Consider the following 16787-nt stretch of genomic DNA (forward strand, 5'->3'; position numbering starts at 1 on the left):
AGACCACTCACAGTAGTCAATAGTATTAATAATAATAGAAAACTCAAAGTTAAATCTGAAAACTATATATGCATATTTTAAACAAAAGAAAAGCCAAATGGAAACTGTTAAAACCAGTAGAAAGGGATCGATCGTGTATTTGTTTACGCCATCATATTGTCATTAAGGTCTACAGTTTTCTATTCTTACACCATCATATTGTCATAAGGATTCTCACACAATATGAATACCCAAATACAGTTTCTTTTTGGATATGGAAACGTAAACTACTCCTCGGTTCGGTTACCGACTCCTCAAGTTCTATGAAATCGGTTTTCGGTTTTTCAGTTTCTTTTGGGTTCGGTCTGTTTCTGAAACCAATCTCATCGCCAGATTTGTATTCTCTTATTATTGCTCATTAATTACTGATGTCACCCACATAGCAATACCATTAGAAATGGTATAACACCTAGGACTCCAAACAAAAGCAAAATACAATCAGCAATACGAAGAACTACATCATCTGAAAAGCTAAATTGCCAACAAAAAAACCTACAGGAGCCAAAATACCATGTTAGTATCCACGTGAACCAATACTACAAAACGAGTAATAAAACCCACTGTATATAACCCCCGGTTTCTTAAAAAAACGAGTTTAATTTGCTGCAATTAGTTTTTTAACAACATTTAACCCGATGCCTAATTCGTGAACGGGGCTTTATTTAAAAAAATCTCTATTCTTAATAAAGAAACCTTTGGACGCCACATGGCATTCTTTTACACCTCTGTTTTGCCACGTGTCGTTACCAGCTTTGTGTTTTGCCTGAAACTCCCGCTCTTTTATATCACCACAAATTTGAAACTATCATCTCCTATAAATCAGCGAATCCATATAAACTTACCTGCAAAAAAAACTATAATCAGTCCTATATTTATGGAATATGTATTATGCAAATCAATAATCTATGTTATCACCTCCTGTAAATCAGGAATATTATTTTTCATATTACGCAATCAATCAATAAACAGTAGACGAATTTCAATTGTTGATTGTACAAATCAATTAATCAATTAACTAAAAACATAACAATCGACATTATCACCCCCTGTAAATCAGCAAATCTATACCATATCGTTGACTCAAAAACAACTTTATTTATGTATACTGCAAATTCGTTCTTATTTTTTCTTCCAACTATTTTCATCTCATATCTTCTCTACCGATTTTGAAATTTAAATCAATTACCCACTAAACAAATCCACAAAATCAGGAATAAAATCTCCATATTTATATCAAGCCATCGAATTGAACAACATTTTCTACTGCTCTACTCTGCCATCGAATTTGAGTGAAATTCTCTGCTCTGATCTACCACATTTCTTAAAGGTTAGTAATACATAGTTTTTTTTAACATCAAACCGCACATCGTTTATTTTTTCATATTTTTTTGTTCTCTTTTTTGTTGTGTTTGTGTTGAAACTCTAATCCGTTTCTTATAACATAAATTGTACATCGGTTTCTATTTTTTCATATATTTTTGTTCTCTTTTATTTCTATCATTTGTGTTCAAACTCTGAATTGTTTCTTTTAACATAAACTGCACATCGGTTTCAATTTTTTTGTATATTTTTATTGATGTGTGGTAATCATCTTTACCACGAATTTGAGGTTCTCTTTTATTTCTGAATTGTTTCTTTTTGTTCTCTTTTATTTCTATCATTTGTGTTCAAACTCTGAATTGTTTCTTTTAACATAAACTGCACATCCGTTTCAGTTTTTATTTGTTTAACATCAAACTGCACATCAGTTTTTTTATCATATTTTTTTGTTCTCTTTTTTGTTGTGTTTGTGTTGAACTCTAATGCGTTTCTTATAACTTAAAATGTACATCGGTTTCTATTTTTTCATTTATTTTTACTCTCTTTTATTTCTATCATTTGTGTTCAAACTCTAAATTGTTTCTTTTAACAATAACTGCACATCGGTTTCATTTTTTTTTTTGTATATTTTTGTTCTCTTTTTTTCCTGTCATTGTGTCCGGTCTCAAATTTCTCTACAAGTTTACAACTGTAGTCTTTCACATTTTATTTGTTTATTTTAGCATCATACTTATTATTATTTTTTAATTCATCTTATATCTGTTATTTGTTTGTTTTAACGTCTAAGTTCATATTTTATACATTCTTTTCAGATCAATGTCGCAGGCAAATGTTACTTTCATTGCAGATTTGGATGTACTCAAAGATTATTCAACTATCAAAGTCAGAGTGATAAACCTATGGAACCTTTCTTCATTCTATAACAATTATGAACTTTTCTCTATTGAATTGATCTTGATAGATGAACAGGTATCTTACAACTTACCATTATATATTCCTTAGTCATTCAAATGTAATATGATTTAATTATAATTTTTGTATATTATATTTATGTTGGGTACCAAGATACAAGCAAATGTATTAAAAAAATACATTTACCGTTTCAAAAACATTTTAAAAGATGGCTTGGCATTTTACATAAAATGTCCAAGCTTTGCATCCCAAAAGATGGGTGGTTTCAGGTTAACTCGCCAGGAACATGAACTTACTTTCCTCTATAACACTGTTGTTACGGAGTGTCATGACTTTTCTGGACATACATTTGGTTTTGAGTTTGTTGATTATCAGTCTATTATCTCATTAGTCCATCCTGAAAACACTTCTATTGGTTAGTTTTCCTTAAACATATATTAATTATGGACAATTTTTTTGTTTGAATAGATTATTATGTCTTTACATTAATAATAATATTTCATTGATATTTGTTGTTCTTCATAGATGTTATTGGATTAGTGGTTGCAATTGGTGAGATGGGGCGAGACAATAATGATAAAAAAAACACAGGCTCAACATCCAAATCCAAGATACAAAGTTTGTTAAAATACATTTTTATTTTTGGATATTAGATTTATATAATATTCATTTCATTTAATTTAACAATTTTTTTTTCAGTGGTTTGCAATTGAGTGTCAATTTGTGGGGTGATTTTGCTTACAAAATGCAACACTTTATTGATAACAATCCACACAATCTTCATATCATTGTTATCCTTCAATTTGCAAAACTTAGTATTTGGAGAGGTATAGTCTATGATTTTCTTATTAAACATTATTCTATTATCATTTAATTAACACTTTGTTACATCTATTTTATAGATCGTCCCACGGTTAACACCTACTTTTCTGTGTCAAAGTTGTTCATTAACACTGACATTGATGAAATCAATGTTTTTAAGAAAAGGTAATATATGTTATACAATTATAATTATAATTTGTATAATTAACTATTATGTGATTGATATTACTTAATTTATGTTATTTCATTTTAATTTCTACAATTAACTTTTATATGTGTAATATTAGTTAGTTGTTTTTAACTAACAGTTTGGATGGAGATGATCGTCCTGATTCATCCGCGAATACATTCACACTCATGAAGTCTAATAAAGTTTCTGAACATGATGATTTCATGGTTAAGTTTCAGTTGAAGACTATTGCTGATGTTTCGGAACCCGTAGATGTGTGTTTCATATACAATTTCTTATAATCAATATAAGCCTACTTTTATGTTATGTATATTGAATTATCAAAATACAATTAATATGCAGAAAAATTATTTCATTATCGTGGGCACTATAAAGGGAATTCTACAAAATGAACAATGGCATTATTTGGCATGTTCAAATTGCAACTACAGAGCAATTCGGCCTCCAGGTGCAGACGAGAAGCCTGATTTTGATGGATCACTTGGAGGTTATGAATGTCATAATAATGAGTGCACAAAAACCGAAACTTCAGGCGTTCCAAGGTTATTAATTTCATTCTAAATCAGTAAAACCTATATTATATTTCGTATATATAAATATTATTTTTGATTTTCATTTTTTATAGATTTATGATTCAGGTACGTGTTCAAGACAATACCGGTACTATTACCCTAACCATGTTTGAAAGAGATGGAAAGTATCTTTTGAAGAAATCAGCGAAAGAACTGTTTGATAAAGCAGTCAAGGTGGTGCACCTTAATTAAATTTAATTAATACATTTACTTAATTAGAAATACTTTAACTACACTTTTTTTAATTTTTTGTATTGTAGCTTGGTTTTAGTACTCATTTGTATCCCGGAGAGATAAATGCACTTAAAGGTTTGAAGTTGGCTTTTAAAATATCAATCAATCGCTTCAATGTCTCGAAAAAGAACAACCAATACGGTATATGTAGAGTCAGTGATGATGAAAAGTTGATTGAAGAACTGGAAAATAAGTTTACCAACTCACGGGTCATTATTTTATTTATTATTGTTATAATATAATATTAGTATGTATTATTATTATTATCATTATTTTATTTATTAATATTATATATGTTCATATTTTTATTATTTATTATGCAGGTAGGTAATTCACAGTCATTTGATATTGGTGAAGCCGATACTGAAACACAAGATAATAGGATTTTGAAGGTTATATACACATTATAATTGCATATAATTATGTTATAAATATTACTTCACTTTATAAATTAATTAAGTACAATTATTTTTTGTTTAGGATGCAATATCTGGTACGGACGACAACATAACACCTATCACTGTTGATAAAAACTCAGCAACAAGTCTTATGAAGGGTTTGAATACACCAACAGTTTTGAAGAGAAATCTCGAAGAAGTATTTGATTTGGAGTTAAATGAAAAATTATTATTATCAAAAACTCCTAAGATATCTCCAGAAGGACGCATTAACCAGTTAGTAGTGAAGGTAAAGTTGGAAAAAAATGGTTAAGTTTTTATTATAAGTTGAAGTTTCGTAAAGTAGTGGATTATGATTTTTAAATAATGATTATGCATTTTATTTTTCATTATGTGACATTCTGTTTTTTAAGTTTGATACATTTGTTGGGGATTATTGTTTTTTTAATGATATTTTTTTATTATGTTACATTTTGTTATTTAATTCACTTATGGTTTTGGAATAATGTCCAAATTTATAGTAAATAAATGATAATAAAATTCATGAGATTATTATATGTAAAGTTTATGGGCTGAAAGAATTTTATGTTATCATATGTTGAATAAGTTCATAGTTCATAAACTATGGGTTGAAAGAATTTTATATGTTTTAAGTAAAAGCAAAGTTTTCTTATATCTATTGATGCTCTGGCAAAGTTTTCATACTGATTTTATAACACCTCTTATTCATATTTTAAAGAAACCCATTGTATTGTTTTTTTAAAGGACTTAATGTAAAAAAATAATGATGATCCTATATAACTGCAAACATATATAACTTTCTGGATTCTTATTTTAAGAAACCTTACCACTCTGCGATTTCTACATCCAAAGCTAAAAATTGATGATCCTAAATCCGTTCCAGCTTCTTTCAAACCCAACCTTTACCGAAGAAAACCCCGGAATGGAGTTGATGATGTGGGTTCTGGTGTTAGATGTTCTAACCAAAACATGCGCCAAGCTTTTTTCAGGCTCAGGATTCTGTAAATTAATAATAAACAAATTAAAAAAAACATTTTCTTTCTTTAGAATAGGAATCCATAAACATATTTTGTGTCATGTATCTGATGTGGCAGCCATTCCCACATCACACAGAAAACATCCAGTTGATGATGTGGGGTGTTGACCCTATTGTTGTCTAAACAATATATGATTGGGACCCTCCTACATCAGTTTTCATGACAGGGGTATTTTCGTCCAAATGAACTGTTATAGTGTACTTTTTATTCAGAAGCCATTACCATATGATATAAATTAGCATCAGTATTGCCATGGATCTTTGCAAGTGTACACCAAACATATGATACTGTTTTGCACCATAAGCTTGCCCAAACAATGTTTCCAATGCACTCCCCATATCCATCGGATAAGAAATAAAATTAATCGGTTAATTCTACAGAAAATGACCCGTAAGAGGAAACACAACAGATCTAAAACATGGACTATAAACATGATAGATGTCAGCACAAAATTGTACTTAAGAAACCTAACGAGAATTTAGGGCCTGCTGACATCAGTTATTGCTTCATTTCTGTGAAAACCTCAGTTATATGATCAAACTCCAATCTGTATTTCGAGTTTTGGATTTTAAAATAAGACACAATAAGCAGTTTGTAGTCCATTTGTCTTCAGTTTTCTCTCCTTGATCTATAGTCTTTGGAATTTTTAATTTAATAGAGGAATTGATATTAAAGGTATTAAATAAAACACATGGAGAATTACATGTTTGGTGGCACTTGATTTCTAAAAATGGGTGCAGTATATGGGGAGAAAAAGTCAGGGAGTGTTTTGTAACCATTGACAATGAATGTAAAAGATAAATAAAATCACATTACTTTTAAACACTCATCATCGATGATGAGTGTTTAGTTCATTCAATTTCATATTTTTATATAATTGAAATATCTAATAGTCTTTTTGAAACACATATTTGTTAACAGTCAATGTACATTTACGTTTAAACATATATACATAAAATTGAAGACCTTAATATACAGATATACAAATGTCATATAATTAAGAATGTATATCAAATAAAGTAAATCTTTTATTTACTCATATGATCCCCTGAATAATCATTCACACAAATGATTCCTAAAATAATGCTAATTCAAAATTCGAATGTTTAAACAAATACTTCAATTTCAAATTTTGAACGAAAATCATATATACCTGATTGTGTTTCCGCTTTTAACGACTGTGATGGTATTATTTTGAACGGCTTCAGTTTTCGCTTATATCTTCGTATTCAACATTTCTGGAAGAAAAAAAATCAGGTAAAAATTCTTCGTGTGTGAATAATTTTTCTGTTAAAAAAAACCACGATAAACAATGAATTCATCATCTCTTACCTTCGATCTTCCTTTCTTCAAACGCGAAAGTTGCATTTAAGCAGTCTCTGAGTTCGACATCGGGATTTACTCAATATAGGATTTTCTTCACTTCACATTTCTAATCGGTTGAGTATTACTATATTCGTTCATCGATATAAATGGATAAACCTTCATACCCATTCACAAATCGATTGGTGGTTGTGGAAATGTGTATATAATCGTAAGTCTAGGTCTGATTTTGTGTTTGAGCGTTTTTCTTACAGACAAAAGGGGAAGGGGAACGTTTTGGGATTATCAATAAGGGTTAGGTGGGTTTTTTTATAAATTAAAAATGCTGAATAATCATTAAAATCATTAAAATGATATTTTTAATATTTCCAATGTATTTTTATTGATTTATTCATAAACACTTTCTTAAATACCAATGAAATTTGTTAAACATTTTATTTTATTATATATATATATATATATATATATATATATATATATATATATATATATATATATATATATATATCAAATTATTAATCTTATTTTTAACTTTATTTTATTATTTTTATTATATATCGAACAAGAATATGGATGCCACATACGCTAGAGAAAGAAGAAAAAAGAGAAAGTTATACTTGGATAATAAAAAATCGAAAAAAAACATTACCGTGGAATTGTCTCAACGTATACCTATTGCACATGCTATTCATTTTAGCCAAAACAGTAATATTCTTACTTACTTTTACATGTTTTTAATCTGTTGTTCATACTTATTAAAAAGAAATAAAGGACTTTTATAAAATAGCATATTATTTCAAATTATATAAAAAAATTTCCCTAAATTATTTACTTTTATTTTACTGGTTCAATTAACACTACAAGATCTACTAACGCTAAAGAGAGGAGAAAATTTAGAAAGTTATATTTGGATAATAGAAAATCAACAAAAACTTCTAACACATCTACCCGTCAAATATCTTCTACTACACATGTTTCTTACATGTCGAATAACGGTATTGTTATTTGTTTATTTTAAAAATATTTTTTGACTATAAAATTTATATAAATTATATATATTCTTAAATTTATTCTCTTTTAAAAAGTTAATATTATTTGTTTTATTATTAACTATCTTTTTTTCTCTTTACATAACAGACATCTACAATCGTCGTCGTCATCCAGAATCTATAGATAACTACAGAAATGTTACGTCAGATAAAGAAAATATAAACTCAGTCAGATCATTTGTATATCAAGATAAAACTATTCATTCTCCTTCTACAAATACAAATGTTAGAACTCCCCTTTCCAACATTTCAAATGGTATGCATTTTTATATAGTCAAATTTTAAAATATATCTTTCACATTTATATAATTTATAAAAATTCCTAACGTTGTAATTTGTATTTTGATTTTTTCAGGAAATTATAGTTTCCATAATAACATTCAAACACCGATATCTATTAACAATGATAAATCATTGTTTTCTATTGGTATGACATCCACCGGTCGTTCGGGCATCATTCAAAAATCTTCATCAATCAAGTTACCAACAGGAAAACATCGGTTAAAAAGGAAGACTACACGTATATCTGATATACCTTTGTTTGACTTGACATTAGATGAAGAAATAATGCTGAGCAAATTATTGATGATGTTTGTCGCGGTACATCAATAGGTGATTATATTTCTTAAAAATTTGCTATTATTAATTTTTTAAAACTTTAATTATATTTAGAAATTTTAATTTCTTTATCATATTCAACAGATTACTTGGATCATGGAGTTATATGTCAGATTTGTCATGCAAAACTATGGAAAGATGAATCGGTTAGAGGCAAAAAAAAAAAAGAGAATGCATCTTATTCCCTATGTTGTGGCTATGGAAAAGTTGAGCTACCACCTTTAAAAGAAGCTCCGTCATCTTACCAAAATCTTTATCAGTCGATAGATTCAAAAAGCAAACACTTCATCAAGAACATTCGTCGTTACAATTCGATGTTTTCATTTACATCGATGGGAGGCAAAGTTGATTCATCCATTAACAAAGGCAACGCTCCGTACATATTCAGACTTAGTGGTCAAAACTACCACAATATGGGTAGTCTTTTGCTAGCAGATGGATCAAGACCAATATTTTGTCAATTATACATATATGATACGGAGAACGAGAATTCAAATAGATCAACAAGTATATACTATAACTAAAGTTTACTAATTCAATTCATTTCATTTATTTATTCTTTTACTTATATTATATACATATTTATTTATTTATTTCATTATAATCTTTTCAGTGGACCAATGAACGCTTCTACTTCAACTTCAACTGCATATGATTTTCAAATTATATAATTTTTGAAGGTTATGCTAGATTCAAATAATGAGTTGGTTAAGTGTTATAGGATGGCAAGAGATTGCATTCATTCAAATCCTCATGTTGATTATAAATTAAGGTTAATTGGAAAAAGAGAACAAGATGGAAGGACGTATAACTTACCAACTTCTTCCGAGGTTGCATCATTAATTGTCGGTGACTTTTGTGAATCGATTGAAAAAAGAGATATCGTTGTTCAAACTTCCTCAGGATTACTACAACGTATTAGTGAATTGCATCCTTCTTACCTTGCTCTTCAGTATCCATTACTATTTCCATACGGAGATGATGGTTACAGAGTTGACATCCTTCATAGAGGTGTTACATCTTCTAGCAACAGCAAGCGGACAACCTGTACAATGAGAGAATTTTTTGCTTACAGAATTCAGGACAGGGATCATTCGTTCTCACTAATCGTAAATGCAAAAAGGTTGTTCCAACAATTTTTGGTAGATGGTTATACAATGATTGAAAGTGAGAGATTATATTTCATTCGTAATCAACAAAAAATTCTGAGATGTACGTCTTATGAGAATTTGCGTAGCCAACAAGCTGATGGGAATACAGATATTTCCAATGTCGTACAACGTGTCATCTTACCTTCTTCATTTACCGGTGGTGCGCGCTATATGATGCAAAACTATTTGGACGCCATGTCGCTCTGTAAATGGTTCGGATATCCAGATTTTTTCATAACCTTTACGTGTAATCCAAAATGGCCAGAAGTTAAAAGGTTTCTTAAGTACACATCACTTAGTCCAGAAGATAGACCGGATATCTTATGTAGGTTATTTAAGATCAAGCTTGATGCATTTATTAAAGATTTAAGGGAAAATGAAATTTTCGGGAAGGTTCAAGCAGGTATTTAAATTTATATTTAAACATATAAATTTAAATTTATATATAATAATATACAAGTCCTAAATTAATTTTAAATTATGTTTCTTAATAGTTATTAAATATATTTTAGTTGCTAACTTTTGCCTTATTTTAATGTTTTACATGCAGTGGTTTATACGATTGAATTTCAAAAGAGAGGTTTGCCTCATAGTCATATATGTCTGTTTATACATGCTGATTGCAAACTTCCTACTGTTGAATATATCGATCCGATTATTTCTGCTAAAATTGCAAATATCGATGAAGATCCAGAATTGTATTCACTTGTCAAGGAGTTCATGATTCATGGTCCTTGTGGAGCTGAAAATATGAATTGCCCATGCATGGTGGACAAAAAGTGTTCTAAAAACTTTCCAAAGCAATTCTGCAATCATACTTCAGTTGATGACAATGGTTTTCCCTTATATAGGAGAAGAAACGATGGATATCTTGTTGAAAAATCTGGTGTTTAGTTAGATAACAGGAATGTTGTTCTATACAACAAATATCTCTTGAAAAGATATCAGACACACATTAATGTTCAATGGTGCAATCAAGGATCTTCCATAAAGTATTTATTTAAATATATAAACAAGGGTCCTGATAGAGCTACTGTTACTATGGTGCAAAGCGATAATGATTCTGATAACACCGATGCAGTGGATGAAATAAAAGAATACTATGATTGTAGATATATATCTGCATGTGAAGCGTCATGTCGTATTTTTAAATACGATGTTCATTATAGGTATCCTGCTGTCATTAGGCTACCTTTTCATCTTCCTGGTCAACAACAAGTTGTATATGAGGCTGACGACGATATTGAAAATGTTCTTAACAAGCCTTCAATTGTTTCTTCAATGTTCACCGGTTGGATGAAGTGTAATGAAATTAACAAAGAAGCTAGGAAACTTACATATGTTGAATTTCCTACAAAATTTGTTTGGAAATCTAATCTTCTTATTTGGAAGCCAAGGGAAATTGGATATACGATTGGTAGAATTCATTCAGTTTCACCTAAGCTAGGCGAAGCATATTTCTTAAGGATTCTTTTAAATAAAGTTAAAGGTCCAAAATCATTTGAAGAAATTCGCACAGTCAATGGTGAAATATGTTCTACTTTCAAAGATGCATGCTATAATCTAGGCCTTTTGGATGATGACAAAGAATACATTGATGCAATTAAGGAAGCAAGTCTTTCTGGATCTGGTTTTTATCTACGATTCTTATTTGCTACGATGTTATTGTCCAATAGTTTGTCTAAACCAGAGATTGTTTGGGAAAACACATGGGATATCTTGTCAGGTGGAATTCTTTACAATCAACAACAAAGATTAAAGTCTCCAGGTATTGTAACTTTATGTCATTATTATTAACACATTATAATATAAAATTTCAATATACATTCAATTATATTTTACATCTCAATTAAAATATTCTTTAATATGTTTTTAGTAATATAATATTTTTTGTACAGGTTTATCATTAAACGAAGATCAACTTAAAAACTTGACTTTGTTTGAGATAGAACAGATTCTACTCCCTAACAATTCCAATCTTAAAATATATACAAGGATGCCTTACCCAGATGTTGATTCCGTTTCATCTGCAAACAATCGTCTTATTAGTGAGGAGCTGGATTATGACATACCAATTTTAAAGAATGAGTTTGATCGGCTGTTTCTTGCATTAACAAACGAACAACGCAATATTTTTCTTGATATCATGGGTGCAGTTAAAGATAATAAGGGAGGTGTATTCTTCGTTTATGGTTATGGTGGAACGGGTAAAACATTTCTTTGGAAGACAATTTCTACAGCTATTAGAGCCCAACGTGAGATTGTTTTAAATGTTGCATCAAGTGGGATCGCTTCATTATTATTGACTGGAGGCAGGACAACACACTCTAGGTTTATAATTCCACTAACTCTTAACGAAGATTTTGTTTGTAGAATAGATCCAGATAGTGATCTCGCAAGTTTAGTAAGAAAAACCTCATTGATCATTTGGGATGAAGCACCCATGGTACACAAGCATGCATTTGAAGCTTTAGATCGAACTTTGAAGGATATATTAAAGTGTGTCAATCCAATGAACTCAAATATTCCATTTGGAGGGAAAGTTATTGTTTTTGGAGGTGATTTCAGACAAATTCTACCTGTTGTTCCAGGTGGTAGTAGACAAAACATTGTTAATGCTTCTTTGAGTTCTTCTCATTTGTGGCAACAATGCAAAGTCCATAAATTAACAAAAAACATGAGATTGACTGTTGGAAGCGATCCATCTGCTATGGAAGAAACAAGGGGTTTTTCAAACTGGCTTTTGGACATAGGAGAAGGTAATCTTGGTGGTCCGAATGATGGTGAAGCGATTGTTGAAATTCCGAAAGATATTCTTATTAATGATCCTTGTGATCCTATAGGTTCATTAATCAAGTTTGTATATCCTTCGATTCTTGAAAACTTCAACATTGCGGGTTATTTTCAAGAAAGAGCAATACTTGCTCCCAAGAATGAAGCTGTCCAAGAAATAAATGATTGTTTGCTAAAATTGTTTCCAGGAGAGCAAAAGGAATATTTAAGTTCAGATAGCCTCTGCCAATCCGAGTTTGTTAATGATCAGTTTGATGCAAATTTATACTCACCTGATGTTTTAAATGGTCTAAAAGTCTCAGGTTTTCCAAACCATAAGCTCATTTTAAAAATCGGTGTTCCGGTTATGTTATTGAGAAACATTGATCAGAAAAATGGCTTATGCAATGGCACTAGACTACAGGTTATATCTTTGGGCAAACGTGTTATTGAGGCGGTTATCATATCTGGAAGTAATACTGGAAACCGGACTTTTATTCCAAAATGTCTTTAACTCCTTCCGAAAATAAGATCCCGTTCAATTTCCAAAGAAGACAATTTCCATTGGCTGTATGTTTTGCAATGACAATTAATAAGATCCAAGGACAGTCTTTATCGAATGTTGGTTTATTTCTCAAAGATCCTGTTTTTACACATGGCCAATTGTACGTTGCTTTATCCAGAGTTCAAAGTAGAGAGGGATTAAAATTGTTAATTTTAGATATGGATGGTAAACTTACAAATAAAACATCAAATGTTGTGTATAAAGAAGTTTTTAGGAATTTATAAAACCTTTGTACAATTTTATTATTCAATCAATTTATGTTTGTGTTTTTTTTTTAATTTATATTGCATTCCACAAAATGATAAATTTCGAACATATCTCAAAATATATATTTCCATTTGGGTAATCTACCAACTATGCTTTCCTAATTATTAAAATTTTCATTAAATTGCTCAATAATTAAGTCATAATTTAACTATTTTTTTTTAACTTCTCATCCGTGGTGTCCACGTGTTATAACCTAGTAAATTATACAAGACGGTTCATTCAAAGCAACCGGGGTTCATGCTCTCCTAAATTTTCATTCCCTGCTTCACCCAATTTTTCATTCCCGCTATGTCGAATTTATGTTCCCACCATATAACTCGGAACATTTTTCATTTGAAAACACAACCCATACTCCAATGTATCTCCTCAACCCACTGCTTATCGCCAGATCTTCAGTCTTCGCAACCTCGCCCTGCATTGCTGCACCCCCTTTACATTATTCATCGCTACGACGCTTGGGTACCCAAAAAGGTATTGCACGCACGCTCTTAAGGTATTTCTCTTCTTTGTTTCTTCTTGGGTTTTCAGATTTAAGGCGTAATTTGTTGGTTATTGGATTTTTTGAGCATGACATTTAACCTAATTTGTGTTATTCGTTTTGCAGTCGCTCAATTGGGAACAAGGGTTTTCCCTAAAATACTCTGTCGAATCTATTCTTCTCTACTGCCAGATCATTGATCTCGTTACTGCCTCTCACCTGTCTAGGGATGTCAAGGAGGGCAAACGGGAGCGGATATAGGTGCCCCGCCCCCGGATCCCCCGTTTACACAGCCCCCGGTCCCGCCCCCGGTTACCTCCATCGCCCCCGGTCCCGCCCCCGTTCCCCGACTTAAAATTGATTTTTTTGCTAAAAAACTGCTTTGTTTTTGGCAAAAATACTATTTTTAATAAATTTAAAAGCTTAAAACCTAATATTTTAGAAACTAAAAAATTAAAAATCCAACAATTCCAACAATCTTACAATCTTACAAAGACAAATCCAACAATCTTACGAAGACAAATCCAACATTACAAATGCAAAATACGACAAATCCAAAATTACAAATATAAAACACCAATTCACTAAATCTTCAGTATCCATTAATTTCCTTCAACTCTTCATTCACTGACATTCGAATATCCTCCCTAAACAAATAACAAAAATAATAATAAAATAAATTATTATATGTCGGTAGTTATTGCAATCCTACGTTGAATACTCTCCAAAAAATGCATCATCCTTGCCTTTTCCTCACCGTACAACTTAATGACATCAGATCTAGCCGTGTTTCTACAAATAGGCCTAAAAGGTGGTTGGAGCCCTTGACAAAAATCTCTAAAGCCTTCGTGTTCAACAATTCTAAGTGGGTAATCATGTTTTGTGATCATTTTAGCAAGATCGGTTCGCAAATCGTCATAATTAAACCGATGTGTTGCTAAAACTGATCCCCCACTTTGATTCGTCTTAGATTTTTTTCCGGTTAACTGACTCTGAAAATCATCAATTTTCTTTTGCCCAATTCGTATTTTGCATGACTTATGGTGAGAATGCATCCCTTCGGTTCCATTTTTGGTTGTGTAAGTAATTTCTTTTCTACAATACTTACAAACAGCCTTTTTGGTTCCATTAACTTCTTCATAGGTGAAATGACGCCACATTGGAGATGTGAATTTAATTTGTTTCTCGTTACAGTTAACTGCAGAATTGGCGGTATCATTAACCATGTTTGAATCATTAGGTTGACTTGGTTCTGCTGAAGACATAATTACAAAAATCTGAAAATGGTTCACACAAACAATCAATGACTATAAATGTAAAATTGATAAGAATTTACAGTTGACTATAAGTGTAAAATTGATAAGAATTTACTTTTTTAGAAGGAAACTTGTAGTTCATTCATTGATAGCAGCAAGCAGCAATATAAATCGAGTTCTATTATTCTATATAAATCATTAAATCAAGTTCTGATAGCAGCAGAAATTATGAAATTATTAACTGTGTGAAATCATTAAACATAATTCATTGATAAGATACACTGTATGAAATTATGAACCAGGAAGAGTTTAATTGCAAGCAGCAGAAATTGATAGCAGCAAGTGGTAGAAATTGATAGAGCAGAAATTGGTGAGAAACACAATTGATAGCAGCAAGCAAGCAGCAAAGCAAGCAGTATATTAAGACTGTGAAATCTGTTCACTAAAATAAATCTTAATCCACACTAATGTTTGAGAAATCTAAATCAACAACACTAAATAAACCTTAATTGAGAAATCGAAATCAGTCAAGTGGTACTGTGGTAGAATCGACTGTCAATTGAATCGGAGAAGGAAAGACAGAAACGCAAATGGAGAAGGAAAGACATTACCGTGGAATGCAGAAGGGGTCGGCAGCGGTCACAGGATGGAAAGAGGAAGCTGAAGTCGGAAACACTTAATAAACCTCACTGGTCGCCGGTGGGAGTTGGAGACGATGAAAAGTCGCAGTCACCGTCGGAGAAGTCGCTGGTCGCCTACTCGCTGACCGAGAATAAGAATGAACGAGTCAATCGCCGGGAAGGAAGGAGGAAGCTGAAGTCGGAAACACTGAATAAACCTCGCTGGTCGCCGGTGGGAGTTGGAGACGATGACAATTGACAAGTCGGCATGTCGCAGTTGAAGTCGCTGGTCGCCTACTCGCTGAACGAGAATGAACGAGTCAATGACGGAACAAGGAAAGATAAACTGCTAAAGCCCTAATTTCCTTTCCCATTTGTATTTTAAATTAAATATATATATTTTTATATAAATATAAACGGGGCCCCCGCGGGAGTACGGGACGGAAATACTCACTCCCGCCCCCGGTCCCGAAAATAAACGGGAGTTAAAATCGCCCCCGCTCCCGCTCCCGTTCTCGAATTTTTTTAAAAATTAGTCTCGTACGGTATCGGGATCCCACGGGAACGGGGTCCCGCGGGGGTTTTTGACATCGCTACACCTGTCACTTCTCAGAGCATCTCCAATGGAGACTTATTTTAGAGTTTTTTTTATTGATTCATCACTTATTTTCATTTAACACGATTGGAGTTGATTGCTTTTTGTGTATTTATATTGACCACTCAATATATATCAATATATATTGAATGGTCAATATAGTATAAAGCTTTAAACATCTAACCCGTTCTACTTTTAACATATTTTATTTTTACCCCTTTAATTATATTGTAGTTTTAAATGTTTTTTCATTTATTTAATTATTTAAATATTTCTACCATAGTTTTTCATTTATTAAATGTTTATATACTAATTTTTAATGATAATCTTAATTTAAAATATTTCATATTCACTTATAATATGTTTAAAAATTATTAATTAAATGAGGAGGTTGTATGAACATTTTAGATAGATAAGGAACAATAAGTTAAATTTATAAAAAAAAAAGCTATGAAAAAAACTTAACCATTGGAGAACCCATTTAATTAGAGATCAAAAGGATTAGATAATGATATGGCAAAAATATTAAATGATAAGGATTAGAGATG

At 31.1% G+C, this 16787-nt stretch overlaps 2 protein-coding genes and 1 long non-coding RNA gene across 3 annotated transcripts; 2 read left to right on the forward strand and 1 right to left on the reverse strand.

Annotated features, from left to right (window-relative positions):
• Positions 1-9257: 9257 nt before the first annotated feature.
• On the forward strand, positions 9258-10580 carry LOC145157731 (uncharacterized). Its single transcript, XM_079076729.1, has 2 exons — positions 9258-10089; positions 10237-10580. Exons 1-2 carry the CDS (start codon positions 9258-9260, stop codon positions 10578-10580), a joined length of 1176 nt encoding a protein of 391 aa, XP_078932855.1.
• A 147-nt stretch (positions 10581-10727) lies between these two features.
• Positions 10728-12972, forward strand: LOC145157732 (uncharacterized). Its single transcript, XM_079076730.1, has 2 exons — positions 10728-11454; positions 11585-12972. Exons 1-2 carry the CDS (start codon positions 10728-10730, stop codon positions 12970-12972), a joined length of 2115 nt encoding a protein of 704 aa, XP_078932856.1.
• A 1288-nt stretch (positions 12973-14260) lies between these two features.
• LOC145159447 (uncharacterized) lies at positions 14261-15989 on the reverse strand. Its single transcript, XR_013737735.1, has 2 exons — positions 15636-15989; positions 14261-15045 (listed from the first exon to the last, which is right to left on the reverse strand). It is a non-coding gene; the product is annotated as an uncharacterized LOC145159447 (long non-coding RNA).
• Between the last annotated feature and the right edge of the window lie 798 nt (positions 15990-16787).

Source organism: Lactuca virosa, chromosome 2 (genome assembly GCF_052849685.1).
Source record: "Lactuca virosa cultivar CGN04683 chromosome 2, Lactuca_virosa_CGN04683_v6, whole genome shotgun sequence".
NCBI classification, from domain to species: Eukaryota; Viridiplantae; Streptophyta; class Magnoliopsida; order Asterales; family Asteraceae; genus Lactuca; species Lactuca virosa.